Source organism: Nipponia nippon, unplaced genomic scaffold (assembly GCF_047370975.1).
Source record: "Nipponia nippon isolate SJK-2023a ecotype South Korea unplaced genomic scaffold, ASM4737097v1 scaffold_15, whole genome shotgun sequence".
Classification (NCBI taxonomy): domain Eukaryota; kingdom Metazoa; phylum Chordata; class Aves; order Pelecaniformes; family Threskiornithidae; genus Nipponia; species Nipponia nippon.
In genome coordinates, this window is record NW_028262331.1 from 4,145,299 (window position 1) to 4,173,096 (window position 27,798).

Here is a 27,798-nt window from a genome sequence, read left to right on the forward strand (position 1 = left end):
GAATCTACATAGAAATAAATAAGCTAGAGCTCCTCCCCGAGATGGCTGCTGCCACTTCCTTGCGCTCGCCGCCGTCTCTGGGCTCTGCTTTGGGTACATTTCTGCGGGAGTTGGGTTCGTCACCCCCCAGCTGTCTTGCCTCTTGGCCCGTTCCTGCTCCCCGCGGCTGGAGAGCAGCACCGGTTGCCGTCAGCTTCTTCCAGTGGTGGGTGCAGCGGGAAAACTGGAAGTACCTGAAAAGTCAGAAGTCGGTGTTCACGTGGGGACAGTCACTGGGAGCGGGTTTTAGCCGGCTCACAGAAAAACTGCTCGAGTGAAGAGCCCCGTTAGACGCACTATGTGGAAAAGTCCTGCAGATGGGGGGTGGTCGTTACCCTTAGCTGGGTTGCACCCCTGGATTTTGGGGGCAACCCTCCTTTTCCAGACCAGGGTTGCTGCTGCTGGTCTCTGCTGCATGGGGGATTTGCTAGAAACAGTCATTTTGCTGCTAGAAACAGTCATTTAAGTAGCCCGTTGTGAGCAAGTGTTGCAAAACAGTGATGTAAAGCGCTTGTGTTGTGTAACCGGGGCGCTGGCCCCTCCTGAGCCCAGCAGGAAGGGGACGGGGACCTGGTTAAACAGGGCGGCGAGGGGGGTCAAGGCCAGCCCGTGCTGAATCGCTGTAAACACACAGGTGCCTCCAGAATGAGCCTCTTCCCTCGAATACGGATGCGCTGCCTTGTGCCGTGGGGACGAGGAGAGCTAAGCGGTGTGAAGCGTGATGCCCTGGGATGCACGGGACACGCGCCGTGAGACTGATGCTCAGGTTTTACCATGTGCAAGGTGCCTTGATGCCTTCCTGCGTCTCCCTGCGGTGATATTTTACATTTCACATTTCAAAAGACGAAGGCGGCGCAGCACAGCTGCCTCTCTCCAGATACGGCGCATCGATGGGGACACCGTTGGTGATGGTTTTAACAAGTGTCAGGCAGCGATTTGTAATTCCAGGGCTCCCGCTGCCATCAGACACTGCCCCTGATCCCGCAGAGGAAGACGGACACGGACCTGGACGGGAGGAGCGGGGTTGGGGCTTGATGGAGGGGACCCCCTCTCCCCGCACAGCCCACGCTTTGGCCGGGCAGGGGCTGAGCGACCCCTTCCCATATCCCCGGCACCTGACCCAGCGACCTGGGGCTGTTTCCCTTTCGGCGGGAGGATTTCCCTGCCCGCCAGCATCACTTCCGAGAAGTTTGGGAATAATTTTAAAAATACTATAAAGGGGGAAGGGGGGAGGGGGGGGGAGAAATGGGCTGCAAAGGGGCGGGTGGCGGAGCCCGGGAGGTGGCGGAGCCGGGGGCTGCCGGAGCCGGGGGTGCCGGAGACCGGGGGGTGCCGGAGCCGGGGGTGCCGGAGCCCGGCGCGGTCCCCGGGGCTGCCCCGCGGGGGGCGGCGCTGGGCGCGGCGGCCCCGGGGGAGGCGGGGGAAGCGGCGGGCAGGGCGGTGCCGCCCGGAGGAGGCGGGCCCGGCGGCGGGGCGCCCCTTCCCGCGGCGGGCGGAGAGGTGCCGAGGCAGCGGCGTGCGAGCGGTGCCCCGTGTGCCCTCCGTGCCCCCCCGAGCATCCCCGGCCCGGACCGCCGCCGGGGCATGGAGGCGGCGCACAGCCTCCCGGTGCTCGACGTCCTCCGCCGTTTCGGTGTAACGGAGAGCTGCGGGCTCAGCCCGGAGCAGGTCCGCCGCAGCCGGGAGAAGTACGGCCCCAATGGTCAGTACGGCGGGGTGCTGCCGGCGGGGACGGGAGGGGCTGGGGGAGCCGGCGCGGCGGCGGGGGCGGCCCCAGCGGGACACCGGCGGCGGCTGGGACCCTTCGTCGGGACCTTCCTCCCTGCCGGGACCGGGAAGGGCCGGGGTGCTGCCCTGGGGGCCCCCCGGAGCATCCCCCCGCCCCGGGGGTTGCGGAGGAGCCGTGGGGAGTTGCCGCCGGACACCTGTTGATGAAGGGACTATTTGCCGGCTTCATTAAGGGCTCATTAGTGGGAGTACGGGTGGCCGGGCAGCACTGGCAATTAGCGGGGTATTAATTCCTTTGGTGGAGCGGCTGAAAGCGGAGAGGGACACGGCTGTGTCGCCGGGAGAGAGAGGGGGAAGTTCCCCCATTGCCTGTGGGTGAAGGAGGGAAGCCCCAAAACCGAGGCGAGGGGTGTCGCGGCGGGGGGACCCCGCTCCTGGCCCGCCACGGCCCTGGCTGGGCCCTGGGTGCTGCTGGGGAAGAGGAAGGGGTGGCAGGGGGAGATAGGGTGACGGGACGTGTGGCGGCTTCGCTGCGACCCGGGGAACCCTCTTTGAGCAGCTGGGCATCTTCTTGGGTTTGATAAGGGGAATTTTTAAACTCGTGTTTTATAAGTGCTCAGTGCGCGTGGGAGGGACTTGCTGGGGTGCCCGAACCTACCCGGATAAATAGTGATTTTGATTGTCCAGGCTGTAGCTGTAGGTCGTTAACTCTGCAGACGGAAACAGGAGGGGTTTAGGGTGAATTTGCTCCAGTGCTTTGGAGCACCAAGTCCTTTCTCAAAGTTGTGCAAGGAGATAAGTGTGTAAACTCTCTCCTGGGTTGGCGCTTGTTGCATCTGCTTTTTGCTTAATTCTCATAGATGAGGCTAAGGAAAGCCCGGGTAGATGCTGGCAGGATTGCTGTCTGCATCTCTATTCGTTGGGAGGGCTGTGTTAGGTGGATCGGAGGGCTGTGCCTCCTCCAGACGAGCCCTGGGAGCAGCAGTCCTGCCTGCTGGGCTCTGCTCGGGGTCCCCCTTCCCGCCAGCACTCCCCGTACCGGGCAGCTTCTGCTCCGTTCCCTGAGTCGGTGTGGTCAGGACTGGACTCGGGAGCTCTCACGATGGAGCGCTCCGCACCAGGTGTAAGCAGTGGAGCGTCACACCTGCCCTTGTCTGACCTGGTTTTGGGAGAGGGCAGCTGGGGACCCATCTGGTCAGCCAGGGGGGAGCGATCGCTCTTCTTCGGGGGGCTGAATGCAAAACGCGTCCTTAACAAAGAGGTGTGCCGGTCTGATTTCAAGGTATAATTGCTCCCAACGTTTCTGTGCCGTCCCTCGGCCCCATGGGAATATGGGGATGATGGCCCGTACAGGCGGTCTGTGCTGTGCAGCAGTGTGTCACCTACAGGCATCGCCGTCACAGGGCTCACGGTGGCTTTATCCTGTTTGCCCAAGTGAATCATCGTTGTTGAGTCAGGCACGTTGGCTGCTCGGTGGCACCGGGCTCTCTGCCTTGAAAAAGGTAGCTCGAACGTATGATGTAGGTGCAAAGCAAAGGGTTAGCGGTGGCAATTAGTTTGTCTTTTTATTTTTTTTTCTTCTTCCTTCCCCCTCTTGCAAGCAATGGCTCTGCGCTTGCCTCTCTTTACAGTTTTGCTTCCCATACAGCCCAGTGCTGGGTTTCTTGCAGGCTGTTGATTCGCAAGAGTTTCTGACTTCGGGATGTCCCATGGCTTTCGCCTTCAAAGCAGAGCTCTGCGTCTCCTGTACAGCACAGCTCACAGTGGTGTGCACAGACACTGAGGGCAGTAACGTGGGCAGTGCGACCATCAGTGAAAATGTGGTCAAAGATTTTTAAGAATTCTGAATGTTTGCAATTTTTGTGCAGTATTTATATTTTTCTCGTGGCGTGGATAAGATGTGGACAGATTAGCACATATTAAAATCATGCGGAATGGGACCCTGTGTGGTTTGTTTGGAGCTTTTTTTGGTTGGTTGGTTTAAAACCTCGATATTAAGCAAATAACCTTTTTTCTAGCATGGCAAGAACTTGCAAGTGGTGTGGCAGCAGCAGGAGCCGACCTCCCCGACTGCGCTGGGGCACCCTTGGGTGCCCCGTTTGGGAGAGCTGCTGCGGGGAGCAGGGTGGGACAGCGAGCTGGGCTTGCTCCCGAGCACAGGTCTTGAAGATGGCCTGTATTAAATTGCATTTTAATTTAGGCTTAAATTAAGCTCCGGCAGCGGAAGTGCAGGGCAGTTTGGCGACTCGCTTGAGCTTGTGCAGAAGGGGGAAGAAAATTCAAATCTTGCGTGGCTTGAAGCTCAGAGCAGACCTTCAGCTCCAGCTAGTTTCATTTTCACACTCTCCTGTCTCGCATTCATTCATTTCCTTCTAAACCTGAAATCAAACTGCCAGTGTGGTTGTGAATCACAATCTAAAATACATCATCTTTCTTAAAAACTGCCGCCCGACGTACTTTAGAGAGCTGCTGTCCGCTTTTTTTTTATTGTGTTGTTGCATTTCAAAAATACTGGCTGCAACGAGCTCCAACGCTAAGTGAGAAGCAGTGGCCATTGGCATGCTTTATATTAAAAATATATATATTTTTTGGAGGAGGTATTCTTTTGGAGCCTAAAATTGCTTTTTTCAGTTCCAGCGCTCACATTCACATTTGCAGGAGGAAAGAGAGAGCAATACTGATTATTTAATATCTTCAGTTCGTGGCTTGGCAGCCAGGCAGTGAGATAGAGATTACTGGACTGGAAGAAGATATTTCTCCGTTAGGAAGAGCTCTTGTTCTAGTTTCAGATCTGTCATCGGCGCTGTCAGCATGGCCATTTCATTTGCCAAGGAAGCTGGAGAAGCTGCAGAACATTTAGGTCTCACCACGGCAATTCTCAAAAGGCTCCTGAATCTCCAAAGCCAATTTTAACTAATAAACGCTTCGCGACGCTCCGTGTGTGCTGGGCGGACGCTCCCCTGTGCCCCCTCCCATCCACCAGCACCGAGCTCCACAGGTTGCTTTTAACAACGCTTCAAAAAATAAAAATATAAAAGTAAACAATGCTCATCTCACTTTATAATAGACTGAGCAGGAGGATGCAGGGGTGCAAACATTTTTCTTCCGAAGTGTAAAACCAGGGGCACAGTTCACCTTGCAATGATTTTGGTTTTGCCAAGGAATGACAGATGTAAACAGGAGTTGCCCCGCGGACAGTCAAGTGATTTTCTGTTTTAAATATAGCTCCGATTTCTCTCATCTAAATGGATTTCCATGTGTAAATGAGCATACATTTCAGGCAGGATATTGCCAGCGTTAATGCATATGCAGAATTTTATTTGCTTCATCAGTAACCTAAATGGACTGTGAATGTCAGTGGAGTCAAGTGCTCGGCTGTTTGCAGCATAGGGGCATTTATCTCTTCTTGTATTTAATCTCTTCTGGCTCCGAAGCAAAAGCCCTGCTGCCGTCTGTGGTTGGAAACGCCGCCGGGTGGGATCAGACCCTGCCCATCGGCCGTCCTCGGGGTCTTGCCCATCCCCTCCTTTACCCTTGCCGCCCCTGGGGCTGACCCCCAGCGTGGTACCCGATGCTCTTCAAAACCTCCCACGCCTCGCTGCAAGGTGCAACGATAACAGTATTTACGTGCTGACTATTTAAACGTTATTCAAGCCAGCTTCAGCACTGTGCGAGCTCAAAGCCCACCAGTCAATTGGCTTTTCCTTTGTAACGCACCTCTCTATGTCTCTGTAAGCTTTATTTCAGGACCTGGGAGCCCTTGTGTGTATTTTTGCACGTGTGTGCCTGAGCCTGCCTGGGCAGGAGGAGGTGGCATCCCCAAGCCCAAATCCAGCCTGTGACGTGTTGCCACTCTCCCGAACCCTACCGAGACTCATTCACGAGGAGCTCTCTGCTCTTCGGCGTGAGCACACACCCAAGCCCCTGCTTTGCTAGAAGCAGCAGCAAAACCCACTGAAATGTCATTTATTTCCCTCCTTTTCCCAGTCTATTCCCGGGGCTGCGCGTGCCTGTGTATATACATCCATCGGCACACGCGTGTGCATGCACACACCCCTGTGTGTACTCTAATTGCGGTGCATTTCTTAATGTCGGATTAGCTGCCGGCGGTTGCTAACCAGCCAAGGTTACGCTCCAACTCTCTCTTGACAATAATAAAAAAAAAAAAAAAAAAAAAGAAATAAAATTTCTATTTCACGCTGAAATATTTGAGATGCCGGTAAGGAGAGGAAAAGCAGCATTTTCTGACTCATCTAACTCTGCTCTTTGTTCCTCTGCGCATCGCCCACCTTTTCCACCCCCGAAACACACGCTTAACAGTCTGATTCATAAACATGCTACGGGGTTTTTTTTTCTCCTCCTCCAAATCCTTTCCCTTAGGAGAAATGCTGAGGCACTGAAAGCTTGCGAGCGCCTTCAAATTTGGGGAGAGACTACACAAAATTTTCCTAATTGGACAAGAGGAAACGGGATTTTCATCCCTGCGCTGTCCTCTGAGGTTCCCTGCTTTCGTACCTACCTTTGAAAAAAAATTGTGAATAAAGAGCAGTGTTCAGAAAAACTGATGTCTGCTCTTAAAATGCTGCAGGATGCAGGGAGGGAAAATTTCCAGGGTGAGGAGAGGCTGGGGGGGAAGGGATTTTGCGTGCAGGTCTCGTGCGTACCCCTGGGGTTGGCCTCCCCTATTGCGCAACTGTTATTTCATTAATATTTTTATTTCATTGCTGGTTTTAAAGCTGGGGGTGGTGGAGCTGCTGCTATGAAATGCTGATTTGGGAGGAGTCGGATGCACTGTGGGTGCCTGGATGCTGGCTTGAGATGCACCATTTCCAGAAAGGGGCTGGAGCGGGTCCTCCAAAACCAGCAGAATATCCCTCGTCCCCCAGCCTAATCCTCTTCCCCAGTATTTCAGGTGCCTATTTTGACCTTCCTCCTGGAGCTGAGCGTTTTTGCCCGCCTGGTGCAGTCTTCGCCATCGCCACGCAGCCGCGTGGCTGGTCGCTCTTTGCCTTTTCGGTGGCGTTGGGCGTTCTGTGTGTTTCAAGCCTTCTCCAATTGCCAGATCTGATTTTAAGCTATTGAGTAGCATTTCTATGGTCATATCCCTCCAGGGTAAATCTCTGAAAAATACTATTGATATTCATGTTGCAAGTATGTTTGTTTGGTGTTTTTTTTTTTTCTTTTTAAAGTTTCTCCTCAAAACCATTTTTCTTGAATAAAAAGCATCACCTGATGCCTGGTGTTGCTTTTGCTTTCTTCCTACCAAGGAGAATTTTAATTTGAGAAGCATCCAAGTTGCTGCGTTTTCACTCTGCATTTGATCTCCTCCTGCAAATGGGATGGTGGGAGCAGGAGGCTCCTGGCTGCTGCTAAATGCCCCCTGTCCTGCAGGTCGGGTCTGTCCTGGTACATCCACAGCCCAGGCAAAGCTTCTGGCACGGGCCCCCGCGGGACATCCCTGCCCAGTACCCAAAATTGCAGCTGCTGGTGTGAAGCAGGGCTGAGCATGGGCAACTTTGGGCAATTTAAAGCAGATGGTTGTTATTTTCTGGTGGTGACAGCCACCCTGTGCAGCATTCGAGAGCTATGGCGGGGTGCATGACCCCCCCCCCCCCCCCCCCCCCAAGAGCGGTGTTCCCATTGCCTCCCCGCAATCTGCAGCGGGGATCTTAACTGGTTATCAAAAGGCATCAGAAACCTCTCAGGGCTGGATGCAACCCTGAGATGCTTTCATTTTCCTGGTCCTGAAAAATGACGTTATTTGATGCTTTTTCATATACTCAAACCTCTGGAGGAGCCAGCTTTGATTTTTCTCCTATGTGCAGCATTTGCAGAGGCGGTTGGGATGCTGATGCCTGTCCAAAATGTTTTTTTAGTGTTATTCTTTGTAAACCATGAGCCAGGTGTTGAGTGTTTGCACCCTGTGCCTTTTGGCCAGCTGGTCCAGCCCCGCTCCTGGAGAAGGGGCTCCTCCCTGCGAGGCATCACCGTGTCCAGACCAGCCACAAAATCGTTCTTGTGGCTCATTGAGCTCGCCCAGTGAGTCAGTGGGTGCCCCATCCCTGTTAATGTTTTTAGGGCTGGTAAAAGGAGTATTAAGAAGTTATGAGCAACGCCTAAGCCGTACTCCATGGCAAATTAGGGCAGTAAAAGCAGAATGGCAAACCTCTGTCGGCAGGTAAGGCCAAGCGTCCAGGTGCTGACGTTGCGCAAGGATGCTCTAAGCCACCAATTTAATTTTTTCCCCCTGGAAAAGCCCGTTAGGGCGTTGGGCAGCTCTGGCACGTGGGGCAGCGCTCCCTGCCCGGCCCGTTGGCTTGCTCTGCTAATTGCAACCCGTGGTGGTGTGAAGAGGAGGACGTTGTCTCCTGGGCTGGCTGGTTTGCTGTGGGTTAGTTCAGTAACTGGCTGGCAGAGTGGTCCGGAGGGGGCGGCGCTTGGGAGCAGGATGGGGACCGGGAGCCAAGCCGCTGGGCTGATGTTTTCCAGGAGCATTGCTGGCACTCACGGTTTCAATTACAGGGTGGAAATATTAAGGCAGGTTGTGATTATCAGGAGAGGGATGGGGGTTTCTGCTCGCTTTTTTATCTTTTCTTTCTTTTTTCCCCCCTTTTTTTTTGTCCCCTTCCCCCGGTTGTCACATAGCACTCATGGATGACCTCCTATTGCATCTCAGATGGAGTGAAGGCAACAAAGGCAGCCCCTCCTGGGCAGTCAGTACACCTCAGGCAGGAGAAACATCTGATGCTGGGGAGACTGGGAGGACTGGGGAAGGTGAGAGGAATGGAGGAGAGGGGCCCACGGCCGCTGTGGGTGGGCTGGGTGGGCAGGCAGCAGCAGGGCAGAGCTGCCTGGGGCTCAGTCCAACCCAGTGCAATATTAATACCCAGCAAAACCTAGAAAGCACCAACCCCCCATCCCACCTCCATTTATTATTGTGCATCTGATATTTTTTTTTTTGCCAGTATTGTGACTCATGATCATTTTTTATATCTCCGTGTTGGTAGTATTGGAGGTAGAAAGTATAATAGTAACCTATATTAAAAAAAAAATTACCGACTGCTCGGTCGAGCTGCTGTCTGTACCAATTACCTTGCTGGAAAACAGGTAGCAGAGATCTGGGCTGGAAGTGTAGAAATGTTGAAGAACCAGAGCCAAAAAAGCAATAGAGAAAACTGTGGTTACTTGAGTATTTCCATGACGTGAGCGTGCGCCAGAGGCTCCTCCGTGGGCGGTTAACCCCTCACAGGCAGGGCTGCAGGCAGCTGCCTGCTCCACCAGCGTCTGAGCAATGACGGCGCGGGTGGTGATGAGCAATGCTGGGACAGGAGACTCGTTATTCCTGCTAGGATTAACGCAATTAGTGCTAATGGGTCTTTTCCAAGGTGGGTGACTTGCCGGAGTTGAGCCAGTTGTCTCATGAAAGGAGGGTCGGATTTGAATCCAAAGTGTTGCTCTGTTGAAGAGAAGTTGAATTAATCCTTGCTAGCAATTAACCTCATGTCTATAACTAGTATTTGCTGGTTTTTTGTGGGAACTTCCCAGTTTTTGAGGTTTGGCTGCTCATTATCACTCTGTAATAGCTTTTTCTCTTTCTCAGCCACAGAGGTGGTAAGTCCAAGGTCAGGCTGTGGTTTGGTAGCAGTCCCGTCTCCCTCCTGGGACGGGGTCCGTGCCCGTGCACCTCCTGGTCCCATGCGTCCCCAGGCAGCAGGCATCTTCAGGGCACACAATGGCATCTCTTTGTGACCCGTGGCGGCTGAAATCTGAATTTTTGTACCTCTTTTTGAAGTCTAGACCTATAGTACCCTTAAGTGCAGGTGTCTCCGCTCTGATCATCAAAATCCTCCTAAAATTTAAATGTTCAGCAACCTGCTGGATGTGCTGGTAGAGGTCGTGGCTTCGCCACCTGTGCTCCCACGTAAACCCATTTGAGATTTTATATATATGTATCTCTCTCCCATTTGAGATTATGTATCTCTATCCCATTTGAGATTTATATATTAAAAAATTATATATATATAAATATATATATTTTTAATGTATATATATAATATTTCCCCACACACACACTAACATTTGCAAGTCACTGTGGACGCCTTTGGATAAAGGATCCCTTTATGGAGAGGAAGCAAAACACAGACAATAAAAAGATGTTTATTCCCTATTGAGATCTAACAGGTCCGAGCCCATCTAGGGCTCTGGAGGGCTGAAGGGTGAAGGCACTCGAGGATGAGTGACACCACGCTGGTGGCCCGGCCCGGCCGCGTGGCAGGGTCACCATCAGCATCGGAGGTGCGATGTTTTGGGGAGGAAATCCGCTTCTTGCTCTTGTGTGTCCCCTGTGCCCCTGGGTTCCTGTCCGCGGTATTTTTGCTTTGGGTGTTTCCTGCTATTTAGCCACTATGTGTATTTTAAACCAGCGGTCGGGGGGAGGCGGGGAAGGGATGTGAGTTAATTCAGACCGAAGGGCAGGGTTGTGTTGGGCGTCCTTGTCTGGGTGGCTGCAGGAGTGGTGGGGGACTGATGCCGAGCGCAGCCCTGGCGCTGATGGATTTTGCTCCATCCCGGTGAAACCACCTCCGGCACATCCCTGTGGTCTGCAAAGCCACCGGCCGTGGCCGTACTGCTCCCAGGAGCTGGGTGGGAAAGCTATCGTTGTGCTGGGACCAGTCCACAAGGCCGGTCCATCTCCCCCTGGGGGAATGGATGGCCAAAATCCTTTTTTTTTTTTTTTTTTTTTTTTTTCTTCTTTCCCCCCTCTTATTGGAGAAAATCCCTGGAGTCCTTGCAGAGCTGCCCTCTGAGCAAATGCAAGGGCTGTGTTTTCTATGGTATATATTTGCTTTATTATATGTTTTCTTTAATTTTATTCTATTTTTTCTTCTTCTGGTTTGGAAACAGTTTTTCTTGCATTTCTTGCAGTTAAAAATCAGTTATTTTTTGGGAAGGGTGCGCGGGCGGGGGAGATTCTCTCTTCTGCTTACTTCGCCGTGGGGAGCGAAAGCCCAGAGATCCTCGAGGAGGAACTCAATTAGCTGAGCAGTGACTCCGGCCCCTCCGGCAGCCGGCGATGGCCGAATCCCCAGGGATTTGCCCTGTAAAATGTCAGCTCAGCTGGGTTTTGCTGAGCAAGCAGCACCGGTCCCGGGGAGACGGGCAGCCGGGGTCGGGATAACCCTCCCTTCACCTGCCCATTTGCACTTTTCTTTTTCCATTTTGCAACCTCCAAGTCCACAGAAGGTCTAAAATAAGGAAAATGTCGAGAGTGAGTGGAAAAAATAAAAATAAAAAAGGCTGGCTCAGCGGTGCGGGGTGGGAAAGGGGAAGCGATGGAGCTGTGTCCCTGGTCCTCCCGCTCCGGCCACCGCAGAGGGTTCCCCTCAGGGCACCGCATCCTCTGGGTTTTTGCAGGTTTTCCAGTCTTCTGCGTGCTTTGGAGGTCAGGGACCTTCTGTTGCCTGCAGGCAAATGGAAACCCCATTAGAGGAGCAGTAATGCTTTGATCCGCTCCCCTCCGGAGGGGCGTCCTGCAGTGACCTGGGAGGAGATGGGGCTGCTCTGCAGTGCCGGCTCCGGCCAGTTCTGCGGCTCCTCTTTTATCTATAGAAACCTAATTCAAATTATTCTTCCCTTTTTCACCCCTTTTTGACATAAATGTATATGGGTATCTATGTATATACACATATATATAAAAGATTTCATCCTTATACATAAATGTATATAGGTATCTATACATACATATATAATATTTCATCCTTACAGACATGCACACAGATATTATACACAGCCGAGATGGGACACATGTTTCCAGGGATCTCCGAATATCTCGCCCCAGGAAGGGAACTGCTTCAACTACAGAGACGTGTGATCCCCAGAGAGTTCATCCATGAAACACATTAATTGTGCAACTCGCCCCTTTTTCCCATCCAGAAGAACAGATCTTTTCTATCCTACAGAAATTTTTTTCTTCTGATATAATCTAAACTAAGGGCAGTGTAGACTTCATTTTCCATGAAAACCCATCCAAGAGGATTGCTGAAAATAGATCATGCTCTGAGAACAGATACCAGAAAAAGCAAGTGTGTGTGGGGGGGGAGCCAGGTCAGCTGGGGCAAGGAGTTCTGCAAAAAAAAAAAATTAATAATAATAATCTCAGTTTGAGTTAATTGAGTTGAAAAGCAGCTCATCAGCACCTGTGTGGGTCGGGGTCGGAGGATTCACCACCCTGTGGATACGCTGGCTGCGTTTTATTAGCCTGATTTTATTTACTGGCAGATGGGAGATGGGTTGAGATGCGCTATTCAAACTTTTGAATTTCACAAAGGTTTGCCATGGTGGAGGCACTTCCTCCAGAAAACAAATGGAAAAAAAAACCCCAAAGTTCGGGTTTTCCTGATCCATAAATATACAGCCCAGCTCGTACACTATGGCTCAGCTACAGGTGGCAGCAGGATCGATTGAAATATCAGTTCAAATATCGGTTGAAATACCAGCTTTTGGAGCAGAGAGAGCGAACAGCTTCCTCATCTTGGCAGGGAAGGGGAGAAAATGCTGCCGGGATTTAAAAGCAATATCTTGTAGTTCTTTTTTTTCTTTCTTAATTTAAGTTACTGGTTTGAGGCTGTGCTTTTGGGGAGTTTCATCTTGCAAACCTCAGTGGGTTGGCTCTTACAGGTGTCTGGGGAGTTAACTCCACACCGGTTACAATTCAGTCTGAAACCTGCCACGTGCAAGATGTCGAGCAAAAAAAGTGGCAAAGCAAATTAATTGCATGTGCAAATTAATTGCCATGAGTGTTGCAGAGTGAGCCCCTTTTCGGGGGAAAGGGAGGAGGTTTTATGTTGTTTTGTGCCAGCAGGTTAACGCGGGAGGTGGAGTGGGATGGGATGTTGAAGTGCTTCCCCTCCCGCCGAGGGCAGTGAGGGTTCGGTGTCGCACGCCGAGGTGGGCACCCTACAGTGGGGAAAAAGCTGGGGTTATGCCGGGGAGGAAGGTAACCCCTTCCCTGCCTGCCTTCTCCTGGAGAGGTGGCTACCGAGTGTTTTAATGCCGAGAGCCCCGGGACCGGCTGGTCCCCGAGCCCTGCGGGGCAGTGGGAGAAACGTCCTCTGAGCAGGGATGCTGCCAGTGGGATGCGCCTGAGCTGCTTGGCCGCTGCTGGATGCAGTGACCAGGAGCCACCCAGGCTTTCCGCAGCACTTGGCTAGTGGAATACTTTAGTTACGTTTATTATTAATTATTATTATTACTTATTATTTTTTATTATTCAGTATTTTAATTATTACTTATTATTATGTTATTGTTTTATTTTGCATGCTAAGCAAGTGTGATGTCCTCAGTGGTTGCTTACAGCCTCATCAAAGATGCTCGACTCAGTGTAAACACATACCAGATCCCTGGGGTGGCAGTTTTGGGGGACGCTATTCCCCCGACCGAGCCACAGAAGCCCTTTGCTGTGTGCTGAGCAGCATCTGTCCTCCAGGAGCAAATGCATCGTGTTTTGAAAATGCATCCTAGTCTCATTTTCTTACCTGCCTTTTCAGCCCCAATATCCCTTTTTTTCTGTTTTTCAGGAAAAAAAAAAAAACAGCCTAAACACAGTCTCACCTTGCTCTTCCCCAAGTTTTGCAGAATTCAGCTGAAAGGTGCAACCCAGTTTTCAGTGCTGTAATTCCTCCCCTGAGACATTTGAAGCCTCTCGGGGCCGTGCACATTTTCCCGGTGCCGGGCAGGGACGGGTGGCCGAGGTGACCCGGCAGCACGGGGCATCGCCGGGGCTCCTGGCACCGCCACCTCCGCAGCTCCACGTGTTTGGTTTCCTAAACTGTTCCTCGGTGCTGCCAGGAAAATGTTATTAAATTTTCTGTCGCCGGGTGTTGGACTCACTGCAAGTGGCCTATTTGTGGCAGTGTGTGGCGGTCCGTCGTGGGTTATGAATGCGCCGTAGCCATTTTTCCTTGGCCTGGATGGTTCTTTTCTGCCACCATGCTGGGTCAGAGGGGTTTGGCATCTGGGCATCGTGCTCGTGATGCGGGGGCCAGCCGAGAGCCGAGCAGCCGAGGGCAGGAGGCTGCAGTGGAGCCCTAAAGGGCGAAAAAACATTATTGGGCAAAAAACCCCAATTTACTTAACACTTACCACTGGGGTGGGGTATCAATGGGAAATTAGCTGAAAAAATAGTTTTAGGGCAATAAAGGAGGAAATAAAATGATATCTGTAGGGTGCAAGAAGAGGATATACTGAAATTGCAGCGTGCCCTGTGGGCTGGGCAATTCTGGCAGAAGTTTCCCAGACACGGCAGAGTCGCTCCCTCTCCTTTCCCCGAGGTTATGGAAGGGTCTGCTTGAAGCAGAGATAAGGAGAAGCTAAAAAAAACCCCAACACCCCCCCAAAACTAAAAAAAAGCCCACCTCAGCTTAAACTTTATTTTATTCAAGCTCCTGTGGTGGTTTTTTTTTTTTTTTTTTTTCTTTTTCATTTTCCAAAACCTGTTACTATTTAAACACAGATTTTTAGCTTTTCCACCCGGGAGCCGGAGCTGGAAATTCTTTCCACTGCGTTGGTGCAGGAGGGAACAAACCGCTGCTTTTAGTTTGCTCACATAATCCATCCCAGGCTGGAGCCGCGGGTTTCCTCCGCCCCGCTCCCGCCCACTCCCAAAACGAGCCCTGGGATCCGCTGTGGGTGCCGATGGGGACAGGGATGGGGGGCCAGGCCACCACCTACAGCTCCATTTCCCCAAGACTTTATTCTTGCAAATGCCGTGTGGGTACCAGAGCTGCAAGCCTACCTGGTGGCTCATTTTTTGGGGCAAAATGGGCAAAATCTTCTCCCCTTATTTTCATAGCATTAAGAAAGGATGTGGATTATCAACAGGGAAGCAATTTGCTTTTTGCCGTGGCACGGGAGGAGGATGCTTGGTGCCGGCTGGGCTTCGTGGCCCCACGCTGGGACGCCCTGCACCATGGTGGAGGGAAGCTTGTGCTATCTGATGTTTTGAGGATGAGCCATTTCCAAGGATAAAGGAAGGGAAGTTTGGGGTGGGATGGGCAGGTTTTTTCTTATTTCACACAGCTCCTTGGACCATCGGCCCAATGCCGCACTCCCACCTCCATCCCTGTTTCTCTCTACCTGGACAGCGGGATGCGGTGGTGGTGGCTTATCCTTCAGCCGGGGGATGCGCTGATTTTCTGGGGAAGAGGAGATACTGCGGGGCCGGGTTTGCACAGTGCTTCGCTGCTGTTGAGGAGCACATCCAGGATAACTGTGTTTCCAATTCCCTGACCTGCAGAGATAAGCTTAGCTGGCCAGAAAAGGAACAAATGAGCCTTTCAGCTTCTCCCTTCTGAGCACAGCAGTGGGGCTGCGGGTGCCCGAATGCACCCGTTCTCCCCTGGGACCCTGTCCCCATCCTGGAGGGACTGATGGCGTTGGGCTGGGTTCAGTACCGGTGGGTTTGGAAGAGCAGTGTGAGGGTAGGGTGAGCAGTCGGTCTAGAGCCCCAGCTGCCGTGGGAAGCCCTGCAACCCAAACCAGAAATTTTTGGTGCTCATGTTGTTGCCAGCCATTTACTATGTCCAGGTGCCAGAAAACCGGTTGGATCATTTCACACACATCACTTTTTTCACCTGGAAAACAGCAAGGAGACTTCTGCTCCTTAAATCTCTGTTAACCATCCTTGTGTGCTGCCCCACCAGCGCTCGCCCACCCCAGGCTGCTGCCATCCCCAGTGCTTCCTCTGGCCCCAAATTTCCTTATTTTTGGAGCTGTGGATCTCCCAGCCAGGAGGGACACTGGGCTTTTGCAAAGCACGGGGCAGGGCTTGAGCAGGGATGAACGCTGGGGAGTTACAGGAACAGCAAACCGCCGGTGTTTGCCATGGGAGGGAGGGTTGTATCTTGTTCCTTTTATCTTCCTGCCGCCTTTTGAAGCGGCCCCAAGCGAGCGACTGTCGCGGGCAGCCAGCGTAACCAAAACTTGCCTGGCGCACAGGAAAAAGCAGCTGCGAGGCGGTAAGCAAATAAGGTGCTGGGGGCCAGAGGTGCTTCCCCCACCCATGGCACACCCAGGGCCACCACCGCCTTCGCTCAGGAGGGAAAGACACAGGAGGAACAGCACCTGTGGCTTTGGGACCAGCTCCTTGGCGATGATGGAGGACACGGGGAAGAGCCAGATCCTCTGGGAGCGAGCGGGTTGTGGTGCAAAGCAGAGGTCAGCCGCGGCCGGCCGGCACGAGGATGGGGATGTTCCCAGGATGTTCCCAGTGCCGTGCCTGCAGCCGCGAGGTGCTTTTTAATGCACAGTTAATTGCTGTTTTCCTTGGGTCACAGGCACTCAGTGCAGCTGGAGACGCCGGTTGCTGCAGCCCGGCGGGCTCACGTGCCGCACACGCGCCCGCTGCAGCTGCGCCTGCCCGGGGATGCGATTTCCGTGCGTGGGCGGTTGGGGTGTGCGAGCTGCTGCTCTGCCCGCTCCCTGCGGGCCAACCCAGCTGCTGCTCTGCCAGCCCTGCCCTTGCCTTCGCCTCGGCCCCTCTCGCTGCGGTCGGGGCTGGCGAGTCCCCCTGTGATGGGGGTGCCCCAGGACAGCACCCTGTCCTGCTGTGATTCGGATGGATGGCTGCTGGGAGTTTTAATGTATGGGGTTTTTTTGGTAATCGGCTAATTCAGCTCTGTGGTGTGCTTAGCTACCCATCTTGGTGCAATAGCACATGGTGTCCGTGGGTCCAGCTTCCCCTCCAGCCAGGCTGAACTTCAGCAAGCAAAGGGGTGCCAGGGCGGGTAGAGGGTGACACCTCGGCCAAAGCCCAGCTTGTTCTGCAGGAGCTGAAGCAACCTCAGAAAGCTCCTTTAGCTGCACCCTGAAGGTCCCGCTCTTCCCGAGCGGAGCCACATCCTGCCCTGCGCATGGTCGGAGCCTGGGCGAGATGCGAGGTGCAGGACGGTCTCCAGGGATGCAGCAGCGTTCAGGAAACTCAGGCGTGAAGCTGCACATAAAAGCAAAGCTGTGTGGGTTAATTTAAGTAATACACAGCTGAGACAAGTAGATAACTACGCTTTGTCCTCTGTGAACGTCGGGTAGCATTAGCACCATTAGGCTTTGAGTGTTTGTCTTCCCAGATAATGCTAAAACACCTGGGATTCATTTGCAAGCGCTGGTTTTTTACACTTCTGCAGCTCAAGTGAGACTGTGCAAGGTGATGAGCAGCTTCACACCTCCATCCCCAGGCAGGATTTACACCAAGCAGGTGATGGGCTGAGCGTGCTTTCAAACAACCCGGCAAAGCCTTTCCCAGTTGTGCAATCCGGCAGTTTTGCGGAGCGCCGGGGATGTGCGGTGGTGCCGGCTGTCACTGGGGATGAAGCAGAGCAGACATCCCTCTGGGACGGGATCCTTCCAGCACAGCCAGCCCTGGGAAAGGCAGCCAGTTAAAATAACAATTTATTCTGCCCTGTGCCTTGTGGGACGGCGGAAGGATCCCAGAGCAGCCCTGCCTGGGTTCCTGCTTTATGTCATGGGAGGGGGGCTGCTGTCCCAGCTGGTGGTATTTTAGAGGTTTTCTTACTCTTTTCACTACTTTCTTGGACCCTTTTTCCTGCCTGTCGGCAAAGTCCAGGAATTAGATGCGTCCCTCGTTTTGCCTGTCCATTTCCCCTTCCCTGCATGCGGAAAAAAGAAATTAGTTTACAACATAGAAATAAGGCTTGAAGGAGATTATTTGGAGCAGAAAGCTGGACCCAGGCATGATGCTCCCTGTTATCCCCCATAGTGGGCACCATGCCGTTACCCTTCCTGCATTACTTGGTGTCAGAAGTGTTTCCCATAAGGGAAATCTGGTTTTATCCTAGGGAAGCTCCTGAAATGGTGGGGAAAATGGTATTTCAGTGTTCACCTTGCAAGATGTTTGCTGTTGTGGGTCACACGCTGGGTCTGAGTGCGCACCAGGGTTTGTTTTGCTGTGTGCTGGCCTGGGAGAGCGTCACCTTGTGCCTCAGTTTCCCCAAAAGCAGGGTGGGATGTGATGCCTCAATGCACAATGGGGAAATGCTGGCTGCTATAGGGCTGTGCTGCTCCAGGGATTTTTGATCCTGTTACAGCAGGAGAAACTCAAACATTTCCTTAAAGCAACCCCAACGCTTCTCTGTCACATTTTATTTGTTTGCTTTGGCCTGGAAAGCGGGCCAGGGTCTCCTTGGGGACACAAAGGGTGTCGCAGAGCCCCGGGACGGCAGCCTGTACCCACGCCGCCTCGCTCGTGGGTGGCACCCGTGTTTATTTACCTTTTCATCACCTGATTACCGTGCCCTGCCATGTTGCAGGCGCCAGCTCGCGGCCTGCCAGCCCTGTTTGAGTTGGCAGGAGCTGGAGATCAACCTCCAGCTAAAATAGCCTGATGCCAGCCCCACGTCTGCCCAGGGTGACCGGGCTTGTTGCGTGCCCTTAGAGCATCTCGTATCGATATTTTGTGGTGGAGCCAGGGCTGCCTGCACTGCTCGATAACGCAGAGGAGAGCATGCTCTTCCGCTGGTGGGAATGGCCCTATTACCTCCAGGGGTTGCCACCAGGCACCCATCACCTTCTACTTTCTTGGCTCTGCTCTCCAAAGCCGCCAGGCAGAAGAGCAGTAGCAGAGAAATTGCAGATACACGTCCGCAAGCTGCAGGTCCTGCACTGGGACTGCTCAGTTTGAGAAGCTGAAAATTTGTGGTGCAAGTGGGTGGCCCTGTTTTAGGATATTTGGAGCAACTGTTATCACTTTCTACCCTTGGTGGTGTTATTGCATTTGTCTTCTGGCCGTATTGGGGAGCTTGGGCACAGAGGAGGATCTCTGTGCTGAGCTCTGAGCCACCGACCGAAGAAAGGGGCTATTCAGGTGCCAGCCGGGAGTTTCCATTTCAGCCTGTCTGTGCTCACAATGTTGTCCCAAGGGAATTGCAGAGTGGGGCTTTTGCTGGTTCCCTGCCTCTGCGGCGGGTTTCCCGGCCGGGTGGGACATGGCGGTGCTGCAGCTCGGTGGAGCGGTGCCAGCTCTGCTGCCCTGCCTGGTGCCACGGGGCTGACTCACATAAAACTTGGTTTTTGGCAAGTGGCAAACCCTCTTATTTCTAGTGAGACTTTGGAAGTGAGAGGGGAAGGCTTCAGCCCAAAAATGTTCCTGTTTTCTGGTGGGTTTGTTTGATTCAGACCCAAAAATGTGTGTTTATTGTGACTTTCTGCCCTTTTTCTTTGGATATTTGGTGCAAAATGGGTGCTGAGCTGCCACGTGAAGGGCGGTGGAAGGAATCACTGATGGCAAGGGAGGTGCTTGGTCCTCAGGATACTCAAAATTGGGGTTTTTTTGGGAAGTGCCTGCAGCAGCGCTGCTAATGTTTGGAGTTTGGTGACAGCAATGGCATAGTGTCAGTCTGCCACTGGTGGTATTTCGGCTGGCCGCCCCGCTGCACGTGTTTCCTCCTGAGCTCACGGAAACCTGTTTTCATGCTTTAATCAAGAGCTCATGCAAAGTCCCCGCTCTGCAAATGGCATCGCTGTGTCTCTTCATGCAAACGCCACGCAGGGGAAGCACTAAGAGGACCGCAGTGTTTCGGGTGGCTGCTCGGGGTGGAAAGTCACCCCTGGGCACCCCGGCAGAGCCGAGACCTGCGGGAGCCCCAGCCGCCTCCCTCGGGGCACCCCGCCTGCCCCCAGCCCTCTCATCTCGCACGTTCGCACCCTTAAAATGGAGCCTGGATGGAAATAGCAGCAGCAGATCTCTTCTACTTTTAATTTTGGTGGCTCTCTGGGCTGGAGAGAGGAAGCCGGGGGTGGAGAGAAGCCGGCTGCAAAAGGGAGAAGAGCCACTTTCCTTCTGACATGCTCTGCAGAGTGATTTGAAACGTTGAAGCCACTCCAAGATTATTTTTTTTTTTTTTGCTATATAAGAATAATTATAGGTGTTACGGACTGGTCTGTCTGCTCCTTGTGATGGCAGGAGATCGGAGTAGCCTTATCTAGGAGGGACATGGGTTTAAAACAACTCGTAGTAAGTGTCTCTGTGAACACTGAGGAGCTGATGCAGTTTGAAGCATAAACACGTTTAGGCTTCTTTTTTTCACTGGCTGGTTCAGTGAAGGTGGGTTTGGTTTGGTTTTTGTTTTTTCATTTCTCTGAATGAAAATAGATGCTGGAAAACAGCCGAGCCGTTTTCGCTTCCTGCTCTCGCTCAGGGCTCCGCGCAGGGGTTGCTCGGAGACAACCCCGCGTTTCGTCCAGCAACGGGGCATCGAGTGTGTCTGCCTTGGGCCAATTCCTCTTGAACTTCAGCCAGTCCCTTATTCCCTTCCAGAAACACAAGGAGTTGGAGGAATGTCTTGTTTTATTATCACCCCATGGGGCGCAGAAGTCGGTGGCAGACAGTGGAGGCTTTGGGAGAGCTCTTTGGGAGGCTTCTGCCTGAATTTTTCCCCGTTGGGAGGTTTGGGGTTGCGGGGTTTCTGTCTGGTCCCCTCCTGCCCCAGAGGATGGAGGCAGTGGGTCCCCTGCCCCGGTGCCATGTCACTTCAGTGCTGGTGCCCTGCTGTCCCTTGCAGTGCTGTGCAATGCCTTTGGGCCACCAGCACAGCCCTCCTGAGGGTTCGCTGATGCATGGCTACGGCTTTGCTTTCTCCGTCTCCAGCGAGCTCTGCTGCGCTCAGCGCATCCTGGATTTCCTTTTCCATTAGACGGCCGCAATGTCTGTACTTCCCCACCTTGGGGCAGTTGGTGGAGGGTTTGGTCTGGCTGCCGGCTCCCCTGGGAGCTGCTCTACGGGCAACCAAAGGATTCACCCCGAATGCAGGAACAGCGGGTGCACACAGAGACTCCCACCCATGCCAGCACCCATCAGCAGCCAAAACCAGGGGGGTCACTCCTGAGCCCTCCCTGGGTGCAGGACCTTGCAGTCTTCAGCCAAACCTTGCCCGTGGCAGGGACAGCACATCCATTGCTGCACGGGTGAGGAAGCAGGAGCGATGCCCTTGGTGGGTACCAGGGTTTGTGCATTGCCCAGCGGCCATGGGACCCTTCGGTGCATGTGGCGTGCGAAGGTAACGGTCATCCCATGGGGATGTGGGAGTCTTGGGGAGACTGTGGTGGGTGTTCGGGAGCCCTTGGGGTTTTTTCAGGTTGTGCAGGTGACTGGGCTCGGGTTTGGCTGGGAGCAGTGCGGATGGAGGCTCTGCACCCACCCAGCTGGATTTGGGAGGGCAGCTTGGACCAGCTGAGCATCGGCTTTGGATTTCTTTCCTAGAGCATTGCAGGCTGTAAAGTACAACTGATAAATAGGAAACGTGGTCTGAATGTTACAGTCACCAGCGGGTCCGTATTGGGTTTCTGGCAGGGCATTTTACGGGACGGTTGGACCTCTGTCTCCTGGATTTGGAGAGGGCAGCGCCCGAGGAGTGGTTTTTACGCAGGTTGAGTGCAGGACTAAATGCTGCCGGAGCTGCTCGCAGCAGGGAAGTGATGTTTCCCTGGTGCAGGGAGTGTCCGGCGCTGCTTCCCGCAGTGTCAGAGAAGTTCGATGACAAGCTGTCTTGATGCGGGAATATGTGCAGGACAAGTTGCGTTTTTGGGGTACTGAATGGACTGCTGGGGCATCAGGGAAGGGATTGCTAGTCTGGGCCCAAATCACTAACTAATCTTTTTATTTTTATCATTTTTTACTTTGTTACACTTGCTGGGCTGTCGATGAAAACCCACAGAGCTCCCTGCAGAAGAAGGTAGGTTGTGGGCTGGAGGTGAGGGTGGGTACGTGCCTTGAGTCTGGGTGGAGGGTGCTGGGGACAAGGAGGGGGGAGTCTTTGGGGTTTTTTAATCTTGGTTTTAATCCCAGAGAAAGCTGGGCTGACAGCAGAGCTTTCCTGTGATGACAGAACTACCAGCTGTGAATAGAAGCACAGAGGATTTGGTAGTTAAAAGCAGACATAGTAAAACCAGGCCAATGCCAGAAATGAAGGTGTTTAATATTAGAGAGAAAAATCCCCCATTGCAGTGCTGGGTGTCCTCGCTAGAGCCCATGGCCGACGGGCACTGGAGCAGCTCTGCTGCAAGTGGGGGACGGGGTCCTATTGGTCTTAGTGGTCTCTGTGGTCTAAATTACCTGTCCTTGGGGTTTTTTTTTGAGCACTGACTGTGCTTGGCTTCATGTCTTCCCACCAGGAAAGTCCCTCTGGGAGTTGGTGCTGGAGCAGTTTGAAGATCTCCTTGTCCGCATCCTTTTGATGGCAGCTTTTCTGTCATTCGTAAGTACCCCAGGCGTGGGGGTGGGCACCTTCCAGGGCACGTCCGGACCCGGCTGGCAGCCGAGGAGCACAGGAGCCAGAGGAGGGTGCGTGTTGGATGAAGGAGATGTAGCAGCAGCGCAGTGGTTTTCCAGGGCATAGTGACAATATCACTGTATCTACTTAAAAGATGGGACTGTAGAATTTTTCAGTAATGTTGATCCACCCAAAAGTGGTATCGGAAAAACTGCCTGGACTTCTTTCTATTTCCCCAAGACTGTACCAGACAAAGGCAGAAAAGGGCCATAGAAACGTTCAATCCTGGGCACGTCTTGGTGGGGTGCCGGGTGGGATGGGTGTTGGCCCTGGGCACTGTGGAGGGTTAGGGTTGGGGTTTGGAGAGAGCAAGCACAGAGCCCCAGCAAGAGCGGGGCTGCGAAGGGGCTGCCAAAGGCAGGTGGGGGCTGCCCAGAGCTTTCAGTCCTGGGATGCTTTTTGCTGTGATCCACAGTTTTTTGTCATTGTTTGCAGACCCTGCCTGAGATAGCACAGGTCCTTTGGACGTGTCTCTATCTCATTGCAAGATTTTTATCAACAGAGTTTCCTATGTTTTTAGGTTAGAAGGTACCTTTGTTACTATGTCTTTTAGCTTCCCTCTTAAATCCATTATATGTTTTCCCTTCACCATTTTTCATGCTATGAGCTTTCCTTCCCCCTGTACTTGCTGTCATGGCCAGTGTCGGGACTGAGCTCTGTGCTCAGGCTCTTCACTGAGTTAGGACCCAAACAGCCTGTTTGCAAGTCCCTTCTCTGATTTTAATTCTTACTGATTGCTTCGCAATGCCATGTTTCATCCAGTAGAACGACTTGTGCCTCACCTTGTGTAGATGGTTAAAATAGAAGGGTTTTTTTCTTTATCTTTATTTTTTCCTTGGCTATTTTTGAAAGTATTAAATGTCAGCATGACCACATCCATGTCAGGATCCACTGAAACAGAGGACACTGTCTCTGACACATGAAGATGTGTGTGTCGATACCTTCCTGGTGCAATGGCCAAGCCGTGTATCCTTGGGGAACTGGGAGGTGCTGGGAGTTGGGGGGTCCCGGCACCACCTCCCTGCATGCCCAGAGAGGCTGCTAGGACATCTCACAGCTTGCTTTTTCTTGGCCAGAGCACTGGGTGATGGGTGATGAGTGATGAGAGGAGAAAGCAGCGCTTCAGGTGCCTGAAGCCAACTCAGAAATCCCACGTATCACCTTCACCTCTATTGGGGTGCAGGCAGTGGGGCAGGCACCTGCGTGCGCATCTGAGTATGCAGGCAAAGACGGGGCCGGGAGCATTTCCAAACCCTGTGCGGCTGCCCTCCTTGGAGTGAAGTCTCCCTCCCGGAGCCCTTCTGCTGCTGTGTGGAAGCATTCACATTTTCAATTAAAAAAGAAAATCCAATCTGTTGTTTAATTTTTAATTTTTTTTTCCTCCCTCTGGCTGAGCGGGACTGGCAGCGTTGTGGCTGCCCGCGTGGGAGGTGCCTCCTGCCTGCTGTTCGCTGCCTTCTCGTCCTGCCCACGTGGCTGGGAGGGTTTGGAGATCCCGGGCTGGTGATGCCCAAGCTGATGATGCTCAGGGCAGGTTTTGGGTATGGCTGGGCACAGTGCGGGGCATATAGCCTTCCTTTACACCTTTGCCGATGTGTGGGGCAGGGTTAATGTTCGCTGACAATATATGCCTCCTGGTGCGTCATGCGGGAGGAGAACATGACGTTACGTTTGGGTAATGTCAGAGAGCTGCTTAGGGTTGGGTTTTCCTTGTGTTTAGCAGGGCGTGAAGCCCAGCCCAGGCTGCTCCTGCCACCGGAGCTGCCAGTGCAATGCAGTGCCTTCAGGGTGTCCCTGGTGCCATCCAGCCTTTACTTCCCCAGTTGGTGTTATGGCTCGTCTTTAAACATTTCCTCCTTCAGTGGCATATCTCCTGCTGGGCTCTTCTGCCATCGCCAGGGAAGAGGCTGCATCCCTATGCGCCTTTCCCCAGGAGAAGCCATGATTCACCCCCAGCTCCTCCTGCGAGCACAGAGCAGCTTCTCCTCCCCAGGGCATGCAGGCGAGGTCAGCCGGCAGCGGGTGCATTGCCGGGCTCCGTGAGCTGGCACCCGCCAGCACTGCTGACCTCTTCCATGCTTAATACTCCTGAGAGGTGATCTGGGATCAGCTAAACCCAATGCCCATGTGATTAGCAAAGCTGCCTTTATGGGGGGCACTGAGTAATTGCAATATGAACCCCTTTGTACGTGCACTTGGTGTTCATCAGCAGCAGCACCTCGCTCCCCAATTGCTGATTTAAGCCTTATTTGTGGTGCCCGGGTACCGAGCTGTTAGCTCAGTTTTGCCCATAATTTACCTTAAGAGCAACTGTGCATGAGGAGAAGTTTCCCACTTAGCTACTGAAGAAATACTTGTTTTTTGAGTATACTCGGGGTGTTTGGCAGTGGGGTGGCAAAGCTGAGTCTCGTGTCCCCTCCTTTTGGATACGACTTGTGGGCGGATAAGGAGGGTGGCTGGTCCCTTGCGAGGTTCAATACGTTCCCGAAACAACACGCAGCGACCTATTTGCTGGTGAATTTGCAGAGCTGTTGCAATCTGCTTGATGGCCGAGTCTGCTGCGGTGGCTCTGCTAATCAGTAAAGCAGGAGTGAACCCCTATGTCAGAGGTCTTTCATGCCGGTGCCTCTGCCGCAGAGCAGCGACGTGTTGCTGTGGAGTGAAAATATGTGCGTGTGTGTGTGTGCGTGCTTCATTTGTAGTATGGTATGGGTTCTTTGTGGGATGGAGAGGGAGCTCAGGGTGGTAAGAAGCCTGCTCTGCTCCAGCCTTGCTCATTTGATGCATTAGGTTATCCCCAGCAGAAGAGTGGAGGCCGCCGAGTTAAGCACTGGCAGTGGGATATGGCAAGTCCATGCTTTAACCAAGCCGTGTGGGGCTGGCCACCACTCTGGGTTCTGTCTTCCCTCCAGCAAGCACCACGTGTTGGTTGGCTCCTTTCGTCCTTCTTAAAACGTTGGCGCTTGTTGTTTCAAGCACATTGTGGTCCTTCTCTTCTCTTGCCTACCAGATCCTGGCCTGGTTTGAAGAAGGAGAGGAGACCACGACGGCGTTCGTGGAACCCGTCGTCATTATTATGATCCTGATCGCCAATGCTGTGGTGGGCGTGTGGCAGGTAAGTCGCAGCTCCCCCGCCGCTTGCTCTGCAGGTCTCTGCTCCGTGTGGCTGAGATGCTTCATTTGAAGGTCTGGTTGCTTCTTGCCATTGGAAACTCCTTTCTCAAAGGTTCAATTTTCATGTTGGCCGTGCTGCCCCATGCCTCAGCGCAGATGCTCAGTTGTTGGCTGCCTCTTGGCTCGTTCCTTCAGTCTTTCTTTGGCAGCTTTTGCAGTTTGGAGTTTAGGATCTTGCACTTATTTGCCATTGAGGCAAATGCTGCTTGTCTCCTGGCCGTGGCCAAATGCGTTTTCCAAGGGAAGATTTTTCCCTGTTCACCAGAAAGCCATGGTGGCTGCTGCCCCTCACCTCGCTGTATCCCTCCTGGGGGATGAGCAAATGCCTCAGCCAGTGATGCTCTCCCTCTTGTATTTATTCACTTTAAGGCCATTTATTTATCTGCAGCTTGATCTGAGGGGGAGTTACTGGATGGGGAAAAATATATCTGGGTGGGATATGCTGCTTCCCAAACCAAGAATGAGAAAATCAAGCCCAAAGGTCCATGCAGTGTCCAGGACCTGCTGTGATTTAAGCCAGCAGGGACCATTTCAGCGCAGCTGAGGAAGATGTGGTACTTGTCCCATCGACGGTGCAAATGAACGCCAAAGCCAGGGCTGGGGTTTGGGTGCTCCTGTCTTTGCAGTGGGTGGGGAGGGAGCCTGCTGGCACGAGCAATCCCACCGCCGGCAGCTCTGCTCCTCCTCTGCTTGCAGGAGAGAAATGCCGAGAGTGCCATCGAAGCCTTGAAGGAGTACGAGCCTGAGATGGGGAAGGTGATCCGCGCAGACCGCAGCGGGGTGCAGCGGATCCGAGCCCGGGACATTGTCCCTGGGGACATCGTGGAGGTAGCAGGTAGGGTGCCATCACCCCAGGGTAGGGGGTGGGATGGGAAGGTGGTGCTGGCCAGGGGGGCTTTGGTGATAGGCACCTTGTGGTCCGGGTGGCAGGAGGGCTTTGCCGCAGCGTCCGAGCGCATCTCTGGAGGCACGGCCACCAAGTCACCTCATTGTTGTACACTGGAGATCTTAGTTTCTCTTTTCAAATCCAGAGAGGTGAAATGATCTGGGCCAAAGTTGGGGCTCATCAGCCTACCGAGGCTTTGCCCCGAGCATAGGGCGGTAGAGAACAGCAGAAAAGAAAAAAAAAAGAAGTGTGTATTTCTGGCACAAGTTTTGTGTCTTGAGAGGGTTTCCCCGTTTTCTGGAAGAACTGGAAGAACTTGGACTTTTCCACCAAGATTCCCTCTCTCTGGAAGTGGCTCTCCCACACGTATCCCCCGGACGAGGCGCTGGTGAAGGGCCGGTGCTGGGTGCCGCACCGGCAGTGCCAGGCGAGCGCTGCTGCTAGCGTGGGGGGGTTTCAGTGCTGCAGGCAGCGGTGCTGGCCCTGCCTGTGTGGGCAGGCTGCCTTGGTAACTGGGGTTTGTTATTCCAGGAGGGCGAGAGGCAGAGGAGACCAGCTGCAGGGTGCTTTTGCGTCCCCAGTCGGGTTGTCACCCCCAGCCCTTCTGTTGGGGTTTTGCACTCAGCGAAGGATGCCTGGGACTCTCCTGCCTGCCCCACCAGAGCTAAAGAGGATGCATTTCAATTATCCCATTTTGTTTGTTCGTTAAACGATGCCGTAAACCCCCAGAGCCGCAAAACTAATCCTCTCCTTTCCTCCTCGTGGCCCTGCTAGTGGAAACATGCTGCAATCCCTCCTGCGCCCAGCCAGCTCGCTGTTATTTATGTCTTCCAGTTGGGCTTCAGCTGGAAGATGAACATAAAAATAATGCAGGGAGGATCAAGCAGAGGAGTGCTGGCCAGATCCTCAGCTGAGTGAGCTGGCGGCACTCCCAAGCCAGCTCTGGCAATGCACTCCAGCTGCTGACCTGGCCTTTAATTAAATTAATTAATTATTAATTAATTAAATTCTGACGTCTTTCCCCAAATTCAGTGCTTGCTGCTGGCCTGTCAGCGGCTGAATGTTACTTTTTAATGGCACAATCAGTATCACGAATGGGAGGGAAAGAGCTGAGCTCTCCTCTGGAAGGATTTGCAAATTATTAGCCAATTAATTAGCAAATTGTGGGTTTAGGAGGTCATAGCAAGTGGTGAGGATGCTGTCACGCTGCCTGATAGGAAAGCGCACCAGGAGCAATAGCTTTGAATGTGCAGTGGACGTCCAGGTGACATCCTGGGGACGGCAGCGCAGGCAGGAGGGACTGGCTTCTGTTTGCATGTGCAAATGCAATGAATTTGGCAGCAGGGAGCAGAAAACCTGCTGCACTAAGACAAGAGGGGAATGGTGGTTGCAAGCTGCAAGTTGGCAAGCTGTTTAAACCCAGCTGATTTTTGCCCTTTTCTAAGAAGGCAATCGAGGTGAGTCCTTGTGCAGGCAGCTGCACAGGGATTAAATTCGGCTGCAGCGCCAGCTTTCTGCCTTGCCCAAAAAGCACAGGCAGGGCATTGCCCAGGGAGCTCCGTCAGGTGCTGCCCCATCTGCCCGCTCCTGCTTTGCTTGGGCAGCGTTGCCTCCCGTTTTCCTCTCTTTCCC

The 27,798-nt window shown here is 53.1% G+C and overlaps 1 protein-coding gene across 2 annotated transcripts in view; it reads left to right on the forward strand.

Moving 5' to 3' along the window:
• The first annotated feature begins 1,495 nt into the window (after positions 1-1,495).
• ATP2A3 (ATPase sarcoplasmic/endoplasmic reticulum Ca2+ transporting 3) overlaps positions 1,496-27,798 on the forward strand; it is a 59,619-nt gene continuing 33,316 nt past the window's right edge. For both annotated transcript variants that reach the window (XM_087751635.1, XM_087751636.1), the window contains exons 1-5: positions 1,496-1,741; positions 21,492-21,509; positions 21,949-22,031; positions 25,117-25,221; positions 25,977-26,115. In XM_087751635.1, the coding sequence (XP_087607761.1) occupies positions 1,624-1,741; positions 21,492-21,509; positions 21,949-22,031; positions 25,117-25,221; positions 25,977-26,115 (463 nt within the window). In that variant the 5' untranslated portion in view covers positions 1,496-1,623. The remainder of the gene's footprint in view (positions 1,742-21,491; positions 21,510-21,948; positions 22,032-25,116; positions 25,222-25,976; positions 26,116-27,798) is intronic.